Source organism: Mchenga conophoros, linkage group LG18 (assembly GCF_057382185.1).
Source record: "Mchenga conophoros isolate Kocher_MC1m ecotype Shallow Benthic linkage group LG18, M_conophoros_male_GT1.1, whole genome shotgun sequence".
Taxonomy (NCBI): Eukaryota; Metazoa; Chordata; class Actinopteri; order Cichliformes; family Cichlidae; genus Mchenga; species Mchenga conophoros.
In genome coordinates, this window is record NC_140543.1 from 7,680,023 (window position 1) to 7,705,184 (window position 25,162).

General features: G+C 38.9%; 1 protein-coding gene across 2 annotated transcripts; it reads right to left on the minus strand.

The window, feature by feature from the left end:
* Positions 1 to 417: 417 nt before the first annotated feature.
* LOC146553136 (cyclin-Y-like) lies at positions 418 to 24,120 on the minus strand. 2 transcript variants are annotated; one of them, XM_085253729.1, is made up of 11 exons: positions 23,619 to 24,120; positions 9,245 to 9,319; positions 5,996 to 6,013; positions 5,678 to 5,712; positions 5,441 to 5,535; positions 5,316 to 5,351; positions 4,392 to 4,449; positions 3,924 to 4,043; positions 3,330 to 3,496; positions 2,780 to 2,942; positions 418 to 2,027 (listed from the first exon to the last, which is right to left on the minus strand). In XM_085253729.1, exons 1-11 carry the CDS (start codon positions 23,770 to 23,772, stop codon positions 1,911 to 1,913), a joined length of 1,038 nt encoding a protein of 345 aa, XP_085109855.1. In that variant the 5' UTR covers positions 23,773 to 24,120; the 3' UTR covers positions 418 to 1,910. The 2 variants fall into 2 exon arrangements, with proteins under 2 accessions (XP_085109855.1, XP_085109856.1); XM_085253730.1 differs by lacking the exon at positions 5,996 to 6,013.
* Positions 24,121 to 25,162: the final 1,042 nt, after the last annotated feature.

Consider the following 25,162-nt stretch of genomic DNA (forward strand, 5'->3'; position numbering starts at 1 on the left):
ATCAAAGAGTACCAGTCATACATAACTAGTAGATAAGACCTGTGTTTACTTTGCTTCTAATAAAAAAAAATATTTTGGGGTATGAGAGAAGAACTTTGTGGGATTTGAGGCATTAGATATTTGTGAAGTTGCAGTCATACAATTAATACACTTTTCTTTGGTTCATATTGTTATTTAGTTGCGTGCTATCTTACTAACATGTCCTGTGAAAACTTGTATAACTACAAAAATGACCTCATCAAACACAAGGAAAACGGCTCTCTTTTTTTGGCTTACCCCTATATTTGAGGAACTTTGGGTTTCACAGGGTTTGAGAAGTTGCAAAACAGAAACCCTTTAACCCAGACATGTCAGCAAGTCCTTCAAGCATCCATCCAAGAACATGTTAATACTGTAATAAAGACAGTAGCCAGGGTAGGATACACTGAGCATGAAGCTCATGAGACCGGGGCTTTTTACCAGATTTTCCAGATGAACAGTAAATGTGATATATACAGTCAGTAATGCTATAATACTGAACATATATAAACAAAGGAATGTTGGGTAGCCTCCTCACATCTGCAATAGATCAGCATCCAGTGGTCAGTGCACTTATCAGACCAGTTATGTCATTCTCTTTGTTTGAAGTTAGACATTAAATTTTACTTGACTATAAAACATTTTGTTAAGTAGCAACAGCACATTTGAGTTTGACAGTAAATGGATATTGTTTTGTTAAATAAATGTTCAGTACAAAACAACTTTCCATCTTTTCACCTATCTTTTCTCTTTTTTTTCCCATTCAGCCAGTAACAAAAATTACTGTGTATAATTTGACTACAACGTCTATAAAGACGGTTCACTGCAAGAAATGTGGATTATTTGGGATAATAGGAAACATTTTCTCTGAAACATGTGTTGCAGATACTTTTTCGAAGTAATGTTAACACGTAAGGTAACACGTAACTTCGTCCAGTCCTACCCTGGACTGGCAGCCTTTTTCTGCAACACCTCAAATAACCACTAGATGTCAGCAGAGGGTCGTGCTGTCTCCTGCTTTTGAATTGGTGGAGTCATGTTACTGAAGGAAAACCTGGTGATTTTTGCTATACTGATACATCTATAGGGATACTTTAAATGTATTCTAGCCCTTTCTTTCTATGGTGTTTATTTCATTATCTAATCTCATTTATCCTCCCAATAACTGAAATGAGGAGCATTACAGTCAATCGACATATCAACCAGACTACCTGAGCATAAAGAGGTACACTAGAACTGTAAACCTTGAATATTTCCAGAGAAGAAATCTTTATTATTCTTACTCCCATCAAAGAAATAAATAACCAGTAGAAAGTCCTGTGCTACACTACTAATTGCCAAACACAGTTGAAAATGTTGAAAAGTACTTAGAAAATAAATAAATAATACGCAGGGTTATCTGAAAGACAGGTTATTTAGAATCTCTGAAGCTAGTTAAAACCGAGAGATTTGTCTGGACAAAACCAGAAAGCCGAACTGAGACTTTTTACATTGAGACAGGTTGACAATGCCATGTCCTCAAAAGTTTCAGACCTTTGTCTTGTCCTGGATTTCCTTTATACTCCAAAACTAGAGTTGTCTCCGAATGTCTTTGAATGGTTGACGTGGCAACCAGTAACTCCCTTCCCTCTTACAGTACAAAAATATCGAGGCACTATGAAGGCATTAAGTTAAAGTAGAAACACGTCTTGTTCGCTTAAACTGTAGTTTGCGATTCTTGACTCCAGGTCCATTGGATGGTGCCAGGTTACACTCGCTGTTCCAGAATGTAGCTTTGCATCCTGGGTCCATTCACACTGACACACTTCCACTGAGCACAAACACACGTTTTCTCCTTCAGGCAGCGTCTGTAGCACGATGTCACTCTTCACTATATGACAGCATATTAGTGGTTAAGAGAGGATTGCAGGAACCCATCGGATCCCGCATAGATTGTCCATGCTCGCCGAGCGCTTCCTGGCAGCTTTCCGCACGTCTTTGTACTTGTCATCACATAGCCTGGAGATGGCCTGCAAAAAGGGCATAAAGGAATTTTAAGATATCGTTGTCATTTGGCTGCGTGCAGGGCTTTAATGTGATTGAAGCATTAACGTTTTAGTTTCTAGAAAACTTTTCAAATCTTGTTTAAAAGTAAATAGTGCAATTTGACGCCCCTTTACACATTTTCAATACACCGGAAGATCTGTAAAGGTAATTGTCCTATCCTGCTAAACTTGTTTTTTTTCTTCCTTTCGGCCTCTTAAAAGGGAGTTTTTCCTTCCTGCTGTTGCCCAGTACTTTGCTCGTAGACGGTCGTCTGATTATTGGGATTTTCTCTGTATTATTGTGGAGTCTTTACCTTACAAAATAAAGCACCTTGGCGCTATACAAACAAAATTGAAAGCCCAATCAGCAATTAGTTGCCCTGATCAGTCAGTGACACCTCCGACATGCACAGTCTCTTACAGCCAGCAGGCTCTACAGGAGCAAAGTCTCTCCACGCTACATAATTGGTTCTTTTTAGTTAACTAGTTTTAATAAATGCAGTACTTGACTTATCCCTTTAGTTCCCTTCTCTATGTTGCTAACCCTGAGAAATAATGGTGGCAATCGGGCAAAGCTGAATTGTTACAATCTGGAACAATTTATAACTCCTATATTTATTGGCTTTGAGTTTCTTTATTTTCATCGATTACTAATCAAGGGGAAAATGTAGTAATTTGATGGATAGAAAAGAAAGAAAAAAAAAATTCGGATGGAAACCTTAACGGTGACGTCTCACCTCCAGTTTTTGAGCTTTCTCCCTGCTGAGCGGCTCCAGGGGGAAGCTGAGGTTGTTCGACTCTGAGAGAGATCGCAGGTCAAAGTAGTACTTGGCGTAGACGCTGGACGGCACGTTGATGTTGAACTGCAGCAGCTCCAGAAACTGTCGCTCCAATTCGTTCCTGGTCGCATGATCATACAATTTCTGTGTCAGTGCACTCCCCCAGTGACTTTTTAAAGATGTTTTCTTTGTGATATCAAGAAGAAAAAACGGCTCCTTGAAATCACAAATCATCTTTCAAAGTTCAAAGTTAGGTGTTGTTGAGTCTTTCATTCTCTTTATGTATTTGTTTGAAACCTTGAGGATTTAAATCCATGACTTGATGAAGAAGCTTATCACACCAAATCTCATGAGCATCGTTTCGGTTTTTCTTGCTGCTTGTCGTTTTTCTTTTCTGTCTTTTTTAAAATTTTGACCCAGTCCCCAACCGACTCCCAAATCAAACCTTAAACCTCGAATAAAATCCTAAATTTCAAGACCATTCCCATCCTTAATGCTAATCACTCACATGTCCTCTACTGTGATGTCCTTGAGAATCTGACAGTAGTCGACATTCCAGACAGCTTGATCATCCCAGACTTTGGAAGCCAGCAGGATAGCACCCAGAACGATCCTCTTCCAGTTTCCTGGACAGATGTCAATCTCTGCATAGGTCAGGAGCCTCTCCAGATAAACCTGCACAATCACATGGATAAAGACTGAAAACTAGATAGAAAATTAAAGCAGCAGATAATCATTAACATGGAAAAAACAGTTTACTAACAGAACCTGATTTGATCTAACTAATAGTGTTGGGAGGTAAACAATTGGGGTTTTTTTCCCCCTGTATGACAAACTACATTCATCACTGATCTCTCAGAGCCCACAATAGTCACATGCATCACAGTAGTTATGATGCATAGTCTCATCAACAATTTGCACACATGCCTGGGTTGTCGGAACATATCAGGCTGCAATTTCCCGGGGGCCTAAACACAAACTGTGTGCGCACAACTGAAAGGTCCATCTTATCTCACCTTAGGGGGGCAAAGTGTCATGAAGATACCTTTTTTTTTTTTTTTATGCATTATTTAATGGCAATACACAAATAAATAAGCCTCACCAGTGTGACAATTGCACACTCAGCAGTGAGCTGAGCAGCACTGAACAGTGTCCTGACAAAACGGTAAATCTGCTTCTGCTCCGGATCGTGTTGATTGTAGTCCGGTGGAACCTCTGATTTCTGGATAAATGAAGGGAGGCAGAGATTGGATAAAAGAAGAACAACCATCAGGCAAAGTGAGAAAAGTGGATGATGGTGGATGACAATTTTGCGAGGAGGAAGAAAAGCCAAAACAGAGAGTAGGGTGAGAAAGACAACAAGACATAAAGAAAAGTGCGCAAGTGAAAATGAAGCAACAGACGGTGAGAGCAAAAATAAAGGGTTTAAAATGGGAGACAAAAAAATCTTAACACACAGAACCAGAGTCTACCAAGGTGCATTAAAAATACAACAGAACATCTGACACAGGTTTGTCAAAACGAGCAGCAGGATAGTCAACAGATTTAAAAATGAAATCGCTTATCTTACCGAGAGAGGGTGAAGCCTCTCATCAAAGATATCTAATAGCGTCCCACCGTCTGCATCTCTGAAAAGGAATAAAACATTTATTTTTCCCGTCTTCTATCCATCCACTTTCTCAAACACTCATCCAATCCAGGGTCAAAGAGCCTGGAGCCTATTCTAGTTATCACAGAGCGAAAGGCAGGGTACGCTTCAGTGTGCTAGCCACAGTGAGCTACTACCGTAGCAAAAACAGAGATGTTCACAAACTGTAAATGCCATGGAGTTTTGGGTAAAGAGATACATATTAACTATTTTAAAGTAGACTATTATGGCTACGTTATGGATAAAGATCACTGCAACTGAAACAGTTTCAAGAAGAGTCTGAACAGTTTGAAGCTTCCTTAAATCCAAAAACACAGATCACTGTCACAGAAGTATACACTCGTCAAGGTCCTGCCGTTTGTCATTACGTGGGGTTTGGAATTCTTTACGTGTTATTCTGGGACTTGAAGTTTAGATTTCTGTTTTGGTTTCCAGATTTTGTTTAGCAACGTCCTTATTTTTTCCCTCCTGAATTAGTTTGTTCTTAGTTATTCTTTAGTGTCGTGTTTCGTGCATTCTTGTTTCAGTTCTAGAAGTTCTTCATCCTGTTTTATTCTGATAACTCATGTCTTGCATCCCTCACATTGAATCCTTCAACAGTCCAGACACCCTTGACACTTTGAGAAGATTAAACATAAGTACAGACTTCAAACTGTGCTGAATTTTAGATGTAATTTTGTGCATTCATCATAAAAAGCTTAAAAAAGACAAAGAGAAGCACAAATAAACCATTCAGAATAGGCAGCAGTTCTGCCTTTAGATTTTGGGATAAACTGAATATATTGTCCTTGATATCAGATGCCCAGATATTAACTGGCAGTCTTTAGGTAACATGAGAATCCTTACCTGTTTTTTATATGGTAGTATATTGCCAATGCTACACTGTAGACAGAAAGAAATGTTTATAATAATATCAGAAAAGCATGTAGGTTAAAAAAAAAATACAAATGTTTCCTTCCTGGTGTTACAACCATTTGATGGTGTATTTGAGGTTGGGCTGGCTGACTGTGTTGTCATCCAGGAAGATGGTGGAGCAGGAGCTGTATTTGCGCCTCAAAGTTCCGTGCTACAAATACACAAACACACACACAAACAAAAGACTGTTATTAGAATTCACATGTTTTGGTGTCATCTATAGCATGCAAGGGTAATGTGCACAAAAAGAATAAAGAAGAAGAAAAAAATAGCAGAAAAATCTGTGCACTCACATTATTGATGAAGAGACTCTTTCTTTTCTCCCGCACTGTAAAAATAAATAGAAGACATTCAACATCTGTAATTTTTCCTAAAATGCCAGAAGGAAAAAAAAAAGCCAAACACAAAGCCCACCAAATGTAAAACACTGTAAAACACACTAAACACTATTAGCAAAGTGTTAATAGCAGCTAGCAAAAAAGGTTGCAATAAATTGCTGAGAAAAGACAGTTAAAGGAAGTGTTAAAGGGTAAAAGTAAAGAGTGAGCTGCGACACAGAGGCGGAAATGTGCAGTTTTGCCACTAGATGGAGACAAAGTTACACTACTCACCAGTCCTGTATGCTACCTCTGAAAAAAAGAGGAAGCAACAGCCTTATTTCTTTGCATGAGAGTCACTGATTCATTTAAAGAAACAAATGGCATACATTGTAGGGCAAAGCAAAACGTCCTCATAAATGATCATCAAACAAACATTTCTAATGTCACCATGTTAATGCCTAAATATTCTAATATGGTTTGGGTTCTGATAACAGTGAAGGCATCCCTGAGGGTCGTGAGATACATCTAAGGGGTCAAAATAAATCCTTACAAAAGAGGAAATCTCTGATAAAGTCATTTATTGTTGCTTTTTGTCTCACTTGTGTCACACATTTTGGCTTTTCTCTGGGAACAGTGTCAGCACTTTTAGTACTAAAATAAGTACCTGAGACAAAAAGATCACTCTTTAAGTAAGCTTCTACTGCAAAAGCAATCTGTCATAAGCAGCTGAAGAACTTGTCCAACATTTTTATGCTCATAAGCCAAGTACTATGAATTTTAAACAAAATACAGAGCTGTGCAGTCATGAGCCATCACTCATTTCTTAATATTTTGCTTTCAAGGAGACAGATGTGTAATTCTTTTAAAGTGGCCTCAGGCAATAGTTTTCCAGTCCTTCTAAAGGTCTTTTTTCTTGTCTTTAGACACTGGCTGCTGTGTTGTCGCTCATTTTTAGTTCAGCCTTTGTATAATGATGATTTTCCTGTATAAACCAGTTTTAAATTGTATCTGTAGGCACATTGTTAGTAGCAGTCTGTTACAAAAACGCATAATTTGTTCTCATTTTAGGTGAAACTGAGAAACACGCAGTAATAAAACTGTAGTGTTGCACCAACAAGCAGGGGCGTAATTTTCAGCGGGGTTAGGGGGGTTATGACCCCCCCAATAATCAGACCCAACCAATGTAACCCCCTCAATAAAATTATGAACTATCTTGCATAAATAGGCTGTTGATTTTCTTTACTCATTTCAGGTATTACCAGCAAAATAGTTGCATGTTTAATCATCTGGGAATTTACCCAGATTTATTTATTTATTTAGACAGAGATCTTGACCCCCCCCCCCCCCCCCCCCCCCCAATGTTCAGCACAAAGTTATGCCCATGCCAACAAGGTCATTCCCAAAAAGAGGAAAAGGGGCAATGACAAATGGACAACAAACATAACAAAAGGCAGCCAATATCCAAAGATGCCTTTTGTAATATCCTTCAGGGAACTTGGGTTCCACTTAACACCACTTAAAGCGAGTTTAGGCTGTGCTGAAGAATAAAGGTGGTCAAATATTCAAACATTGGCTTTCAAGCACACTGAATAGCACAAACTCTGTTTTTGTCTTACATCCTGTATTTCAATGTGAATTTGCACCTTTCAGTAAAATGCTGCATGTTGTTTGCATTTTTCTAACTAAATATTAAGAAATGAGGTGTTGGTTGAGACTTGGTTGAGGCTCATTCCTGTATTAAAGGATAGAGCTAGTGTTGCATCGTATTTTTAGTACAAGAGATAATATGAAAAGACCAAAAGCAGACAGAGTTAAAAACAAATTGCAAACACTGCTTTTATATTTGGAGCATTTCTGGATAATAAAACAGCTCAGAGGCACAAAGGCTTACATCACTCTGTGACTACATGAGCAATATCAGCAAGTATAATTTATTTAACACTGATGTCTTTAGGGGATTCTTTGACTTCAGAAAAGAAAGCTATAAAAGCACCATTTTTTTTTTTGTTTAAAGCCACAAAAAAGATGGAGTTTGTTTCTAAATGTTGCAGATATTAAGCAATGATTATATTTTAAAAGAAACTCACATCTCACATCATTTTATTCCTTCTTTGTTTGGAGGAGGAACATTAATCAAATGTCACTTGGATGTTCTCTACATGAACAAGTTCATACGCTTCGTACAAAAAGAAATTCAATTCAATATAAAATATTAAAAAGCAATAAAAAGCAAGCATCCTTAGTTGTTTCTGAAATTCCAGCAACAACAACAATCTCATGCTGGGACGTTAATGGATCTTAGTAACACTTTCTCTCTATATGTGCAAGCTTTCCCCAACAGGAAGCTAAAAGTCTTAATGCAACAGCACAAATTCAGCTGGCTGCAAACATTTACGTGTCCAGACTTTTCCCCACACCCTCTTTATTGTGACTGCATTTGAGCAACTTGCAGTGCTGATAACAGGAAGTGCAGCGTGTCAGGCTAACGTCAATAAAGCCAAAACTGTGTTCTGAAATATACAACACTATCTGTATGTTTTTTGCAAACTGTGCTTTCTAAATGTTGGGTTTTTGTCTTTTTGTATATAATTACATCAAAAATAAACACTGGAAACCTGTTACGTGTCTTTCAGCTCCTCCCTTTATGGATCATCACAGCAGATCTTCTGTCTCTGTCTCACATTGTCCTAACATTGCTCCTTGTCACACAAACCCTCTACATGTCCTTCTTCAGTACATCTATGAATGTTCTCTGTGGCCTTCCTCGTCTCTTTTTTGTCTGGCATCTCCACATTCATCGTCCTTGGAAATCATAATATGTTCAGCTCCACCTCCTGTCTTCTTGCCGTCGTCTCCAAACCATACATCGTAGGTCTCACTTCCATCTTGTATTTATTTCCTTTCACTTTTGTTGCTGTCTTTCTGTCATAAATCACCTCTGAAACTCATCTCCACCGGCTCCACCCTCCCTGCAGACTCTTCTTTACCTCTCTTGTGCACTTTCTGTTGCTTTGGATGTTTGACCCCAGGTATTTGAACACATCTACCTTCAATAACAACTGACTTTCAAACCTCTTCTCTCCACTGCATACCTCCACCTCTCCAGGCTCTCTTCCACTTGATCCTGACTCTCACTAAAGATCACAATGTTGTCTGTGAACATCATAGTCCACGGAGACTCCCGACTAACCCTCATCTGTCAACCTGTCCATAACAATTGAGACAAAAAGGGACTCGCAGCCAATTCCTAATTGAATCCCACGCCCACCTTGAACCCATCTGTCATTGCTATCATACACCTCACCACTGTCTTGCTGCCTGACTTCTTCATGCAGTACCACAGATTGTCTCTTGGCATCCTATCATATGCTTCCTCTAGATCTATAAAAAGACACAATGCAACTCTTTCTGACCTTCTCTATATTTCTTTCTCAAGTGAGTATCAAATGTGATTAAATTATTTAATTACCAGAACCGAAAAACCCTAATAAACAGACAAATTTCCTGTTATGTGAAATTCTATAAAACCAAGCCACTCACCGTCATTCTGTGATTTGCTGAGGAATATTGTGCTCGCCCGTGGATGGTCTGATGGATTGTACTCCATATTCAACTCTGTCAAAAACAAAGAGCAAAGAATATGTACGCCTTCCTGAAATATCAAAGATGAGCAAAAAAACCCAAAAAACACGACAGTAGAAAAAACACAATGTTTTTCAGTGCAGCATTCACACATGCTCCAGACATATGTTGTGTTTAATTTGCACAAATGCTAAACCAAGGCTACTACTTTTAGCGGATTCACAATGGGGTCCCACAGCAGGTAGCCCTGCATGTTTCACGTTGTAGATTTCTATGCAGGACGCCCTTCATGAGGCAAACCCCAAAAGGATGTGCGTCTCCTCCCAGGAGGGATCTTTTGCTTGTTAGTCAAATGTGTGATCTACTACATTACCAAGTTTAACCAACTTTGGTGTATAAACTGATATTATTATCAATATATTAGCAAGCAAATACTTACATGTTATAGGACTATAGATTCCTACAGATGCCTAATACTGCAAATGAAATTAAACTAAAAGGCTGCTCAGAGAGCACTCGCTCCTCCAAGCTCATATTTTGCATTTTTAAATGAATTGTAATATTTTCTCCCTCTATCCACGTTTCACCTCCTTGCCAAAATTCTGGCAATCAGCCGTGCACCATTGGCCGACAAGCAGTCATCAATATAACACACCTCTGGTCGGGCTCCTTTTTTATAGTGGCAGAGAAACCAGCAAATAAGAAGACTCGCTCATAAAGGATGACTAGTTTAGTCTGATTTAAATCACAGGCGTTACTCTTGTAAGTCTGTGTGCGGTTTTTGTTTTGTTTTTTGTTCCTCTACTCTAATAAATCCGGGCATGAATCATTCCCATCCTGAGCTAATCTGGATTGCATCATGGCCTAAAGGCATGGGCCAGCGAGGCATTTGTGCACGCATATTATACAGCAGAAGGACTCAGAACAGATGCCAAAAAATCCTTTCATGCCTTGTTCGTTGCCGATAACATCAGCTACTCTGACAACAGAGAGCACAGTTGTTATGAGTGAGAAGCTTTCTCTCTTCAGCGAGCGATCATTTCCACACCCAGCACATCTAAAAACAAATCCCGGCATTCGAAATCACGTGCGTATCAATCATGTGCATAAATATTTGAGAGTAATTGAAGTCAGATGACAAAATTGAATAAGCAACACCAAAAATGATACAAGTACAGCATCTGCTATTATTCACTTAACTCGTCACTACAAATCCTGTAGTGTCCTGCAACAAATTGGAAACATTTTATGAGCCTGTTTTTGGTGATGTCAGCTTTTAAACATTCCCGGCATGCAGTCTCCTACAATACGACAGGAAAAGCCCCAGATTGAAATCCAGACTATTTGATTATAATGCAGACAGCAAGAGGGACACATGGTTGATCATCTGTCCCAGCCCCAGCAACTGCTGGACTACGAATGACTGCTGGTAAATTAAAATGAGAACAAAACAGCTGTGACACTGCATAACAATTACAGTAACAAATTAAATTGCTTGAATAGTTTTGTACAGGGAGAAACAACGTTCACTTATTACAGCAGTTCTGCAAAACAGCAGACTTTGACAAACACCTCCTGTTGTGTGCAATAAAATAAAAAGTAAAAATAGCTAAGATGCAGGTAGGATTTACTAGAAGCCTGTTATATAAGTCTGCTTAGTTTAAGCTTTTTCTGTCCATAAAGTAACAACTGAAGTTCAAATGAACTCTAGTCTTAGGCCAAAAAAAACAGCATTAACAGATGAACTGGTTGATGCCGAAAGGTTAGGCTAATCAACGATTCATTTTATTCATGTATTCCAGAATAATATTAATCAAATTAGGTATCTCCTAATTAGTTCGGGCTGTGCTGCTGTTTCCCCTGCTGCTTTCTTACAATATACAGCTGCACATGTGATTTGGTCTCGCCAAAAGCCTCTGAAATCCACCAGGGTGAATGGACCCAGCTTGGATTAGATTTGTGTCAAGTTAGCACCTTATGTAACAGTAGTCAGGAGCAGTTTAAATGGTAGCTTAACTGGTTTTCAATTTGTCTGAAACTTAAAAGAAAGCATGCCAAGAAAGCACAAGGGTGCAAAAATATATATATATAAACTTTATCCCAGTGACAACCGACACGGGACAAAAAAACACATTAAAACATAAAAAAAGAAAGAAAAGCATGTTTGTGTATTTGAGAGTGGGTGGATGAGGCTTGTAGTAAGAAAGAGTAGGAAAGCATTAAGTAGCAGTCCTTTCACAATATATTTTAGTCAGGCCATGATGCATGAGAGCTGTAGTTTGACTTTTCGCTCACTTTGCTGCATTTGTGATCACAGACTTTGACCTGTTCCCAGTATGTCAACGTCATACTGCCATTTCTATAAAGATCAGACTTAGCAATTTATTTATTGCAATTTATTACTATTAGGAACCCCCCCACACACACACACACACACATACCTTTGTATCACAGTGGAGTGATTTCTCAAATGTACCACTGCTGTGTCAAATATATGATGCATGCGTCAGTTTGAGTCTTCCAGTCACACACAGCTAACTCTGCTTTTTACTGCATAGAGAACAATGGTGGAGCCACAGTCAAGAATCTTTCCAGGAAACCAGTAGGCCTGGGGCAAGGCCACATTAGTCAGCAGGACTATAAAATATAGCAAAGAAAAATCTATCCATCCATCTTCTTCTGCTTTTCCAATTCAGGGTCGATGGGAGGCTGGAGCCTATCCCAGCTGCAGTAGGGTGAGAGGCAGACTGGTGTCCAGCCTTACACAGGGCTGACACAGAGAGACAACCGCTTTCACTTTTCTAGTTGTTTCTGTGGTTCAAAGATGATGTAACATTAAACATTGTTGGTCTCACAAGGTCCTTGAAGTGTTTTTTGACTAGCAGAAGCACTTCTGAATCAATCTCACAGGACCTCTAGGTCCCTCTAGGCCAACCTGCTGGATTTCCCGGGGTGTACAGTAGCTGGTGTCATGTGTTGACACATGATATTCACCACCTCAAGTAAACTTAACGGAGAGTTGTGGTCTGCTTTGGCACACCGAAACAGGAGGAGCTCAGCTAACCTATCAGCTGGCAAACTTACCTGTCTGTCTCACTACTCTTACATAATGGATTAAAAACAGGCACCATGCTTTTAACAGGCCAGTCCACTACTGCACTACACTGTTTCCAACACTGTGTCTGATTTGCTACTTTTTAAACCTTATGGAGGAAAATTTATTGCAAAAAGTATTAATGCATCAATTTTTGTAGAAGTACATGTTATATTTGGAGTATTGAATGTTGCAGCCTCAGCAACAATGTACTGCTGTTTTGTTTTAAGGACACATTAATGCTAATAATTTCTCCAATTCTGCTCTTTAAGTCCAACAACTTTCTATCTAATAGCCAAAAGCTCAGGCAAAACAAAAATCTTCTGGTCCTTTTCATCCATTCAAGGTAAATATTTATTTTTTATGCCTTTAATAATGTTAGTTTTACCACTGAATCTAGATGCTAAGGGTTACTGTTTAGGGTTACTGCTCATAAACTTATAGGTCCTTCCATATAAAAACGAATTTATTAAATGTTCAGACAAGTTAAGATTGGCTGTTTGTTTTTTTTAATTAATTGAAATCTTATTGGATGACTTTCAGTTTTAAATAATAAATTGAGTTCTTCTTGTGAAGCACATTCTGATGTTTATCTTGAAAGTTACTTCACACATTCATTTTGACTTATTTTACTTTACTTCTTATCTGTATTGCGGCATTTAAGCTTCACCCATGACTTATTATCTTATGACCATGTCTACACTAAGAGCAGCTTTGCCTCTGTTAACTTTAGAGCCTGCCTGAGCAGGATCTAAAGTTCACTGTTATGAATGTGATGCCACTGTTATTGTTGGAGTCTGTGGTAGCATGAAAACTCACTCGCTCCCATGCAGAGAGTAATTCTGGTCACTGTTCAGTCATGTGTATTGTTTTTTCCTCTTAGCAGCGTTGTCTAAATTCATGTACTGTACATGAATGTGTTTAATAATAAATAAATGCTGAGGTGAAATCGCTTTCTGAAGGACCTTACCCACATTTCAAACAGCAGAGCAAGGGATTTCTGAGTACCAGCATCTCAGGAAACATTTCGCACACTGCCAAACTCTGCATCAAGTAGAGTATGAAGTTTCCTACACACCTGCTCTTCATCAGATAATGAAACACAGAGCGGCGCCATGTTGAATAAACTGTGATAGGTCATATGACCGCGATCAGTGATAATAATATTCAAACAGAACCACGTATTACATTGGAAAAACAGTTAATAAATGAATCATCTGCGAGTAATACATATTGTCTTTGCATGAGTTATGAGACTAACTAGAAAAACAAAAAGGAAACTTATAAGAACAAGTACGTGAAGAATTACATCTCGACAAATCCAGAAAAGATATATATAATGCCTGAGACAATATCTAACAGTATAATCTTTGATACACCTGAATAGACATGTTTTAAACCTACTCAGCCAATTAATGTGATCTATGATGGTGCTGACCATCTTTATCAGGCCTTTTCATTGCGTGGTGAAGAGAGGGCACTCTTAAAATGTCCAACACCAGCACATGCATTAAATTCAAAAGATTAGAGTTCTGCAGTGTGTGAGCAGTTTATTCTTTTCTAAGTTAGTTTTCTTTTTTTGGTCCTTTTTTTCATTTTTTTGGTTTTGTTTTAGAGGGTTTTTTTTCCCAAAATTCCATCCACTATTTGAACGCACACACACTGACCACTGGCTTTGAGTGGTATCAGACCAAGTTAAACAAACAGGACTTGCACACACACATGGCTTCATATTCCCAGGAGAGAAGGGGGGGGCTCCCTGGGAAAGCACTGATAAGCTTAAGCATAAGCACACGCACAAACGTATACACACACAATCACATCAGTTATGCTATAGGGACTACTATGGACAAAAGTTATAGAGTAAGATTTATTGGAGATAAATTATCTGACTTTCAGGATTGGGACCACACCTCCAAACACGCCCCTTCTGGGTCTTATCTAATCTATATATGACCCCCAGTTCTACAAGCTTGTTCTTGTTTTCATGTCACACCCTTGCTCCCCTTTTTTCAATTCTTTCACTTCTTCACTTCTCGTTAGCACACGGGGATCTGCCAGGCCCGGGAGCCGCCGTCAGTCCACATCGAGGCTTTCCCCAAACCGCAGCTCAATTCTTGATTAAGCCATTCGCCTTTAAAACGCTGGCAATCCTAAAATAAGGATGTGGGTCCAGCTAGTAAATTAAATTTTGAATTTTTTTTTACCATTTTAGGATTCTCATTCGCAGACAACTGTGCATCATTACACTCCCAGTGGTGAGTGTTTAAATTCACTGCAATCTCCTTACCAAAAGTAAAATGAATAAATAAAACCAGTGCTAATCACACCTTCATTGTACAGTACACCTCGATCTGTATTTCATGACATGCTGGGTTAACGAGAGATTCGTCAAGAAGCTATGCACGAAGCAGTGAGCTTAACCTTATTTTCAGCTTCGTGTAGCATCAATTGCACATTTAGGCCAAGATATCACAGACTGAACCTAAACGTATTGGCATATTGCTTCATCGTAACACTTTTATTTATTCCCTCCTTTAATAATGACCAAATTCTATAAGTACTAGTTTGGGAAATGAGTTACAGCAAGAAAGATAAAACCATTATAAGTAAACGTGTCATGGAAGACTTGGCAGAATTTGAAGGGGATCGGTCACAAGGTAAAATCAGGTGACATGTCAGTTTGAAAGTGCTTTTGATTCTGATTAGCTTTATAGTCAAGAGTTGACAGCTTCCTCTAAGTCCTCATTAATTTAAATGAGACTGTCTTTTAGGAGTTTTCTGCCTCAGCAGCTCAAAGCAAGCAGACCTTTTTGAAGTGATAATTAGTGGGATGAGGTGGTCTTGATGTGTAGTGGCAGACAAATTGCTCTCTCATTACTAGTCAGCAAGCCAAACAAGTACTTTCTCCTTCAAAGCAACCTGAATGGACTTTTTTTCTCCAAAGGAAGAATAAGGGTGCCTAGTAATCTTTTTCTTTGTTTTAGAATATTTTAACTCCTTTATCTGAGTCGTTTCAGCTCTGCAAACATGTTGAGCTGAGCCAGTCATATGTCCCTGGGGAAACACATGACTGCTAGTGCCGTAAAAATAGTAATGCTTCTTGATGTGGAAAGAAGTGGATATATTGAATGTTGTGCCACTTCAGCAATATTCTGTAATGTTACTTTTCTTACTGTTTTTTTTTTTTTTAAATTTTGTTACACAATTTCAAGAGAAAATAGAAATAAAACATCTGAAAACTCTCATTTGTTTTCATCTCTTTATCTACTTTTTTTGCATTGCAGTGTTTTACAGCACTGTTTGTCAGAGTCGTCACCACGTTGTTTCCAGATCCTGGGTTCTCTCTGACGTCCACCGAGTCCTCTTATTGTCAAGAATTAATCCTGATTTCTACACACAGAAGTCAGATGACATTTCCCAAAGCAAAAGAAGAAGAAAAATGACATTCAGATAAAAATTATAACTCAACTTTTCAAACGTAATTTCCATTTGGTAAATTTATATCTATTTATACACCTTTTTGCATTGCATGTGCTTTATAGCAGAACTGGCTGCTAAAAGCACTAAAAATCTGTTTCCTGGCTAAGTTTCATTTACTGATGGCACACCCATGTCTACATCAATAAAACAAATAAGTCCTCTTCCTCTTATGAGAAAGCTTCACAGGGCAAAATGTGCTGTTTGTTTAGGCTGCTGTGAGCACATGAGGAGCAGCTGATTTGGTTTTTTTAAGGATGTGTGGTAATAATGAGACACTTAATTAAAGATGTGGGTGTATTCATTTTCCTGAGTCCAGTTTATTTATCTTGTTGTTGTTGCCCTGTACCCTTCCCACACTAACTAACCATTTGATCAGTCATCTTTCTCCACAGTTGCTCCATTCTAGACATCAGTGCAAGTATACACTCACCAAACACTTTATTAGGTACACGTTGATAGTACTAGGCTGGAGTTTGCCTTCAGAGCTATTTCTTTGTGTCATAGATTCAAAAAGTTGCTGGAAGCATTTTAAACTGATTTTTGGTCCATGACATGACGCAGCTGTCATACTGTTGCTGCAGATTGGCTGCATATCCATGATCCTGGATCCTGTTCCACCGCATCCTAAAGGCTCTATATTGGATTAAACTCCGGTAACAGTGGAGGACATCTGAGCACAGTGAACGCATTGTCGTGTTCAAGAAACCAGTTTGAGTATATCATCTCATCTGTCCTCTTCTTTATGAGAATAAGCTTCGTGTGTCTCATTTGACTGCTCTGGTTTATTATCAGCTGACTTGACTTTACCTTTTTTAATGTTACACCTCACTACTGGCTTAAAATGAAGTTAAAATTGAAATCATGTCTTGCCTGTCTGTGTAGCTTTGTTCTCAGTCTGTGTAAATCAGAAAAGAGAAACAATAGAAAGAGCCCCAATGATTAAAATGTATGGCAGAATAAAAGAAGAGAAAAAGGTTGGAAGACAAAGACAAACTGTGTGTCTGTTGATTACGAGTAATAAATAGAGGTTTAGAGAAAACTAAGGAGGTAAATTGGTAAAAGGATAAGCTTTTGGTTTTAGATTTTCAGTGTTTCCTACTCACCTCTCTAGTGCCAAAATCAAAAGATTAAGCATATTATTACTTCACAAGTGCACACAACCCAAACAAAAGGAGGCTTTATTTCAGTTAGGGCTGTATGGCCCTGCACAAAGTCAAGTCGCAGAGCCACGTCTGTCTGCACTTAACCTTTGCCCCTTCTTGTCATCTTTTCATCCTTTTATTCAATTAACCATTTGTGTGAACCTTGGTTGACAGTGTTAAGACCTAAATGACAGCGACCATGATCTTTACCTGCCATGCCGTGGACAAGGAAACAAATGTTCTGCTATTTTATAGATGTAGATTATGTAGATATAAATGTAAAACGCCTTTGAGTAACAAACATGCATATTTGCTTTTACATTAGGAGATATATATTTAATGATAACATAATAAACTACCACAACACCAGGTTCATCAGACTACCTTAATTTGCTCTAAATCTTAAAAAGAAAAAAAAAAGAAAAAAAAGTATGTATATATATATATATATATATATATATATATATATATATATATATCATGGCAGCACAAGAACAAGCTCTGAGCACAAGATCCATAGAGGCTGGGGTCTATCACACCAGGCAAGACCCCAGGTGCAGGCTGTGTAAAGATGCCCCAGAGACAATCCAGCACATAACAGCAGGGTGCAAGATGCTAGCAGGCAAGGCATACATGGAACGCCATAACCAAGTGGCCGGCATAGTGTACAGGAACATCTGTGCCGAGTATAACCTGGAAGTCCCGAGGTCAAAATGGGAGATGCCCCCAAGGGTGGTGGAGAATGACCGAGCTAAGATCCTGTGGGACTTCCAGATACAGACGGACAAAATGGTGGTGGCTAACCAACCGGACATAGTGGTGGTAGACAAACAGAAGAAGACGGCCGTAGTGATCGATATAGCGGTTCCGAATGACAGCAATATCAGGAAGAAGGAACACGAGAAGCTGGAGAAATACCAAGGGCTCAGAGAAGAGCTCGAGAGGATGTGGAGGGTGAAGGTAACGGTGGTCCCCGTGGTAATCGGAGCACTAGGTGCGGTGACTCCCAAGATAGGCGAGTGGCTCCAGCAGATCCCGGGAACAACATCGGAGATCTCTGTCCAGAAGAGCGCAGTCCTGGGAACAGCTAAGATACTGCGCAGGACCCTCAAGCTCCCAGGCCTCTGGTAGAGGACCCGAGCTTGAAGGATAAACCGCCCGCAGGGGCGTGCTGGGTGTTTTTTATATATATATATATATATATATATATATATATATATATATATACACACACACACACACTGCTTTCGGTTCGGTACGCATATGTATCGAACAATACAAACTTTTAATTTATTTTATCAACTTTCCTTCTGACGATGCTGTCTGTGTGGAGCGCTCAGTGGATCTGCGCTCGATAGTGCAGCCTAGGCGGAGTAGTCGAACGCAGATTCATTGAGCGCAGGGCAAGCTAGCGAGACAGAAGTTAAGCTCTCCTTGCAACATGGCAAATTGAACCTCCCCCACCCTCATTCACATCTGGCGTTTGGAACTATTTTGGTTTTCATGTGACGTATGACCCTGAAGGTAAGCGCGTCATGGACTAAAGTAAAACAGTATGTTGGATGTGCCACGCAATGCTCAATTACATGGGTGGGAACTAGTGTGTTAGCGCAGTTAGCTCGTTAACGTGTTGGCCGTCCAGCCCCACGCACGGGGCGATCAGGGGTAGCTCGTTAACGGAGATTTGCCGTGTTGTGGCGTTAACGTCATTTCAGATTTACGCTGACAGCACTAGTGGGAACACAACGAATATGACTGCACATTTACACCGACATCATCCTAGTGCAAAGACAAGTGGAAGCAGACAAAAACAACAAGCACGCATGCTACAAACTTTACCCGAGTCATTTAGACAGCCGTTAGCACATGATTCTCCTTATGGGGACCTGATATGTTTAATATGCTGCTGAGAATATAGCCCAGAAGAAGCGTATAGTATAGCTTTTATTTTGGAAAGAGACATTTCTCTGTAATAAACTCTCTTTTCCAAAGATGAGTGATTTCTCGATCAGATAGATTTTTTTTTTATTACTTTGTTGTTTCAGCAACATTAAATTAAAAAACTGTACTTTTGTGCTAAAATATATATTTATAATTTTAATAAATGACAAATTAAAAAGGCATGAACATTTTTTTTTTGTATCGAAAAAATATCGAACCCTGACACCAAAGTATCGAACCGAACCGTGAATTTTGTGTATCGTTGCACCCTAAAAAAAACAAAAAAACAATTATATATATATATATATATATATATATATATATATATATATATATATATATATATATATATATATATATATATATATATATATATATATATTTATTTATATTTATATATAAAAATAAATAATTATATATATATATATATATATATATATATATATATATATATATATATATATATATATATATATATAGATATATATATATATATATATATATATATATATATATATATGTATATATTATTATTATTTTATTTTATTTTTGTTTCCTTCCACCCCCCATACAAATATAAGCATGTGAGTTGATGTGTGATGCCTTACAGGAACAGAAAGACTTGTTTTAATAGAGAAACACAGACAGCTTTGTCAAAGAAAGGCAGATCACGCGACAGCTTTGTCTCTCATTCTCACTTTCTTTATCTTTTCCCTCCAGGACTGGTGTCTCGCTATATATGCAGAATGTTTTCACAGCACAAACCACATGTCAGTTTCTCAACATTTTAGCTTCTATTTCAGGCTTTAAGCCAGCTTTATCCCTCGTGAGATCACAACAGCTAAAAAAGTACAAATGTGAAGGAGCATTGGGCCAGTTCAGCGTGAATAAGATAAAAAGCAGCAATAATCAGTGTCATTTGACATGCTCATCTTTAAAACTGGTGTTATGAAAGTAGGTTCCTAACCAGTGTAAGGAGAACTGCACCAAAATAAATGCATCCTTGCATGTCAAAATAGCAACAAGTGAAATTCTCCTTTGCTGTCTTTTGTGAAACTAGCTACCGGCTTAGTTTAAGACAGCATTCAAGGTCCCAGGTTAGTGAAATTATGGTGTTATGTAGTGAAGCGTTTATCTGTCATTATAAACAGAGCATGCTGGGAGGTCACTTCAGGACTCTAACACTAAAATCCCCCAAGTGACATAATAGCCCACACTGACTCAGACACAACTGTTTAAGGTTGAGGCACTGGAAAAACATCAGTCAAGCTATCAAGATATTTTAATCAAACTGAATTTCCAAGAAAGGCATCTGGTCGTTTCACGCCAACTCACCTAGTTCATGTCATGGGGAAAGAATTACGTGAGGACTTTATTCAGTTAATAGACCAAGCACAATCATACATCTCTACTTCAAATACTTTTTTGAACATTTTTTAATACTTTGGAGATAATTTATAAGACCTTCCAGTTCTATGATTATGTATGTCTTCCTGCACTATAGGCTGTTTGTTCTCATTTGGTGACCACTGAGCCCCTCATCCAGCTTCAACAATCCCAGCACGCTTCCCCTTCAGACCCTCTGTTCATCACTGAGTCGCCACCACGTCGTTTCCAGACTCTGGGTCCTCTCTCACATCCATCTAGTTCTCTTATTGTCTAGGATTTCTCCTGATCGCTACACACAGAAGTCAGACGCAATTTCCTCCGAGCAAAAAAGAAAAATCTGAATTCAGATAAAATTATTACTCAACAAACATGATTTTCGTATTAGTTGTTCTTCTCCAGATTCCTCGAAACCAAAGTGATTTGAAACAACTCAGGCTGAACTATGCCTGCCAAAGCCTGTCGGAGAAAGAGCTCAAACACTGTATAATAATGGTTTTCTCTTGATTATCTTGTTTTCATAATCGGAGGAAACCATAATTGCAACTGGGCTTAAATTTAATTACAGTTATGGTTTCCTACCATAATAACAAACTCAAGATAGAAACATTACACGTAATCTCCTCTGTGAGATTATTTCAATAAATTAATTTTATTTACTGTTACTAAAAATCTTCTCTGATAAGATTACTATGCAGGGGAACATGGTGATCTTTTCTTATCTATCTCTAACAGTTTGCATAAACAAAACTTCTAATTCCCTTCTAAGCAGCTTGAAAGCCTCTGATGAAAACCACTGCACATCCTCAGATAACCTCTGTGCACCAAAACAACATTTTCTCATTTCTGTGAACTTTGAATTCAAGCACAACTAACTTTTTGCTCAGTAGGAAGAATAATCGGTCAAGGGCTTTAAAAATTGAGACATTCTATCAGCCTGCTAAAGTCATAGGAAAACAGCCACAAGCATGGATGACAGCATTGCTGGTTGTTTGTAAGTCAGCTGAGAGAAACAACAACTGAAAAAAAGCACATTTCTCCAACAACATCAGAGCATTTCGAGCTTCATTCAGATGTATCAAGAATCAAGGGATAGTAGTTAGTTCATGGCCAAATGATCCGTCAGATCCAACATTAAATTAAACACCAAAGAAAATCTGCTGCTTCGACAAAGACAACGCGATCTTACGATGTTACGATGAGCTCTGGGAAAATGGTGATAACAATTTTTCTGTTTTAATTAAAAATTAAAACGATAACTGACCCTGACCTCCCTACATGTACTCCCATTTAATACTGCAAAGTCAGCCCATTCACTACGAGGCACGCGATGATTTGAAAGCAGCATGTCGTGCTCTAAATTGAGGCGTTAATTCTTGGCAATCAACTGTCCCTTGAGGCTTCTTGTATCTGCTCTGACACAGGCTCACAGCTGCCTCTTTTTTGGGAAGGGACGAAGACTTCTTTCTTTTTTTCTGATGTTGCAGATTCTAATGAAGCCCACTAATCTGTCTGTGAATTCATAACAGTCCGAACACATTAGACACGCTCCGGTTTCAATCACCGCACCGCTGAGACAGACGGCCTCTCAGCGCGAGTAATCTTTATCCTCACCAGAAATGACAGTCGACTCTGAATCTTCATCATGGCTCTTTTCTTTCTCCGTTAGAAAGAGCATCTGCCTCCACACTCAGACAATTATGCATCCGATTAAAGCAATGGTCCAAAACATATTGGGGGGGAGATTTCGACTTCTCCATGCAATGTTTTCAGTGATCTTAAAGCTGCCTTGTCACAGATACTGAAGATATATTATCAACATTACCCTGCTGTAATGCAAAGCACTCAAGTCAGTAGTCTCCACAAATACCATGCAGAACATAAGTTGAATCTTTACAAGAGGAAGTGACATCGCTGATCAATAAAAGGCAGGTCTCTCACCATGCTGACTCAGTGTGAATAATGAAGGTCAATAGGCTTCCTATAGCAAAATATGTAAGGGAATATGGCTCCAAATGTTTTTAATTCATGTGCACTCAGATTTAAGACAACAGACACGGTTCTTCTAATGTGCTGCTGAGATGTTTCTTCTTTCGGGTTGTTTTCTGCTCTTCTTGAGCTTTGCAGTTATGCAAAGATTTGGCAAAAGAAATCAACACATCTAAAACAAGATTAGATCGGCAGGTGAGAATAATTTCCTCTTTTCCCGCCTCACATGATAACCCGTACAAAGTGTTCCTGGGCGAAGATCCTTTATCAGCACAGAACTGTAAACATGGCAAAGAGGAAAGATGATGCTATCAGATGTGTCAGGGCTGTCCAGCAAGTAGTGGCAAAATGTATGACTAAGAATGAGCACCTACTATGAATGTGGGACTTCTTTAAAAAGCACAGATAATGAGGCTGTATCCTGTATAACATGAATGCAGTTAATGTGGAAGAGGATTCAGAACTCTTTGATGAGCAGGTCAAATAAATTAAAAGTGACTAAAGGGGGAAAAAATAGGTCAAATGCATCTGTAAACATGGAAATTCGACCTCTTTACATGATTTTGTACAGTTTTTGAGAAAAACCATTTATATGAAATGGTTTGCTGTTGGATGGAAATAGGCAGCCCATTTAGTAGCCACTTTCCAGCGTGAATGGGTCAATTGTAATGCATATTAGCATGTGTCAGTGGAGGGGGCTGCGTACCATGCTTGCAAAACAAAGACCGGCACAAAGACGCCTGCCCTCACGGACAGGATGTTCTCTGCAGCTCCATATCTCTCTGCAGTGCCACATGAGAAGAAAATGCACACAGATCCATGCATGTGCCCGGCTGTACTGAAGGTTGACATGTCTCTGCAGTCAATTCAGTATTTTTTGACACATAAGTAGTGCGAGCAGAGGTGGATATGTGAAAGCTACAGATTCATTTTTCAAGATTTGAAAATGGGTGTGACGTGTTTTTTATTATGTTGTTTTGAGGGTCCTTTTTGCCTTTAGACTAAGCAGAGTCACCAGAATAGAAAAGGCTCAAAACTTTCCCACAGGAATAATAAAACATTTTCATTATAACTTATTTTCATTAGTTTACTGCACCTAACTGGTACATTTGAATGTTTCACTCCATGTTATTATTAGCTGCATTTCATTTATACATATGTGTAATTAGCTTCAATTAGGCTGTTTGTTTAATTCCAAAAATTTATACCAGCCATAAACTTTTATCTTTTATCGTCATTGCGCAAAATGCAATGTTGGCACCTTAAAGGGTTTTTTGTTTGTTTGTTTTGTTTTTACCGTCAACGTTCTCCCTGTCGCTGATGTGCTGCAGGTTGCATCCCGTCTCCTCCCTACTCATATCCGACTCCTGGTGGTACGACTCCAGCCTCGAGTGGGCATTTCTGCGGAGCTTGGGGCTCCCAGACACGCAGCAAGAGGTCGTGCTCCCCATCTTTACCCGTTCACTGCGCGTACAGGCAGGAGCTGTGCATATAATCTATCCTTTCCGTTTGAAACGGAAGCTGAAACGACCCCACCGAGCCGGTGAGCGTAGATCACGAGAGCGCACTTGAAGCATCCATCGTAGCGCCCACAGATGCTGTCAGTCTTTGGTGTCCACGGTGAGGCTGTCACGGGAGATAAAGATGACACTTCTCTAGAAGCCAGAGTAAATAACGGGCCGACCTACACCGCTACCACAGGAATAGTACAACCCGGAGTATCCCGTGCAGCACCGCTGATGATGTGAGCGACGACGGGCGCACGGTGATGTGTGGATCGGTGTTGAGGCTGGCTGTCAGCGCGATACAGCGACGGGGAGGGTGTAAATCCCGAGAAAAGGTTCCGGTTCAAGTGGGTGGATACAAATGAGACAGCAAAGAGGGAGGCTAAGGGGCGAGAGAGCTGATTTAATGATTTATTATTGTTAATTAATGATGGTATTTAATCCCTAATGTCGAAAGGTCCATTTATCTGCGTCTGTCTTTAATTTATTAATCCACCATTAAATAGATGGATCCATCTTTAAGAAGCAAATAGACATTTACAGGTTTTTACAGAAATGCTGTGTAAATGAGGTGTTACACGATGGTTTGTGCCTATGTGTTAATTTTAAAGAGAAATTGTCTTATTGTGACAGAATAATGCTAAATCTTTGTTATTGTAGACCAGGTTAAATGAGGCCAACTTCAATGATCAGATGAAAACAAGCATTTTATAATCATTACACTCATAAACTGTTTTGTCGTTAAAACCTTTGAAGTTCGTGTTTTCCCAGCTCTGTGAAGCATCGGGCTATTTTGAATAAGCACAAGCGAACAATTAAAACAATTACTTTTTTTAAAAAAAAAATCGTGTGTGGGTGGCTGGCAATGCAGGACTATATGATACAAAAAAAATCTTAAGATTGTCAGCAGTCAAAGCACAATAAGACACACTCATGACCAGAGATGGGCAGTAACGCATTATTGTAATCCGATTACTTTTTTCAAGTAACGAGTAAAGTAAGGGATTACTATTGCAAAAACGGTAATTAGATTACGTTACTTTCCCGTAGGAACACTGCGTTACTAAAACCGTGATTTTTTTGCAAGAATGTCTCATGACAGTGACATAAGCAAGTGCGATGTTTGTGACAACAGCTGTGAGCAGATCAACAATGGATCATATATTGAGTCCGGAGAGAGTATGAGCGTGCAGCGTTTAAAGTGTGGAAGTACTGACCTTACTTTGAGTTTGATTCCATAAAAAGTGACAAAAACATTAGCGTTCGTTGTGCGTGGGAAGAAAACTTCTTTTTACAGCGAAAAAAACCCCTAAAAAATGGGAAACTCACAGAGAAA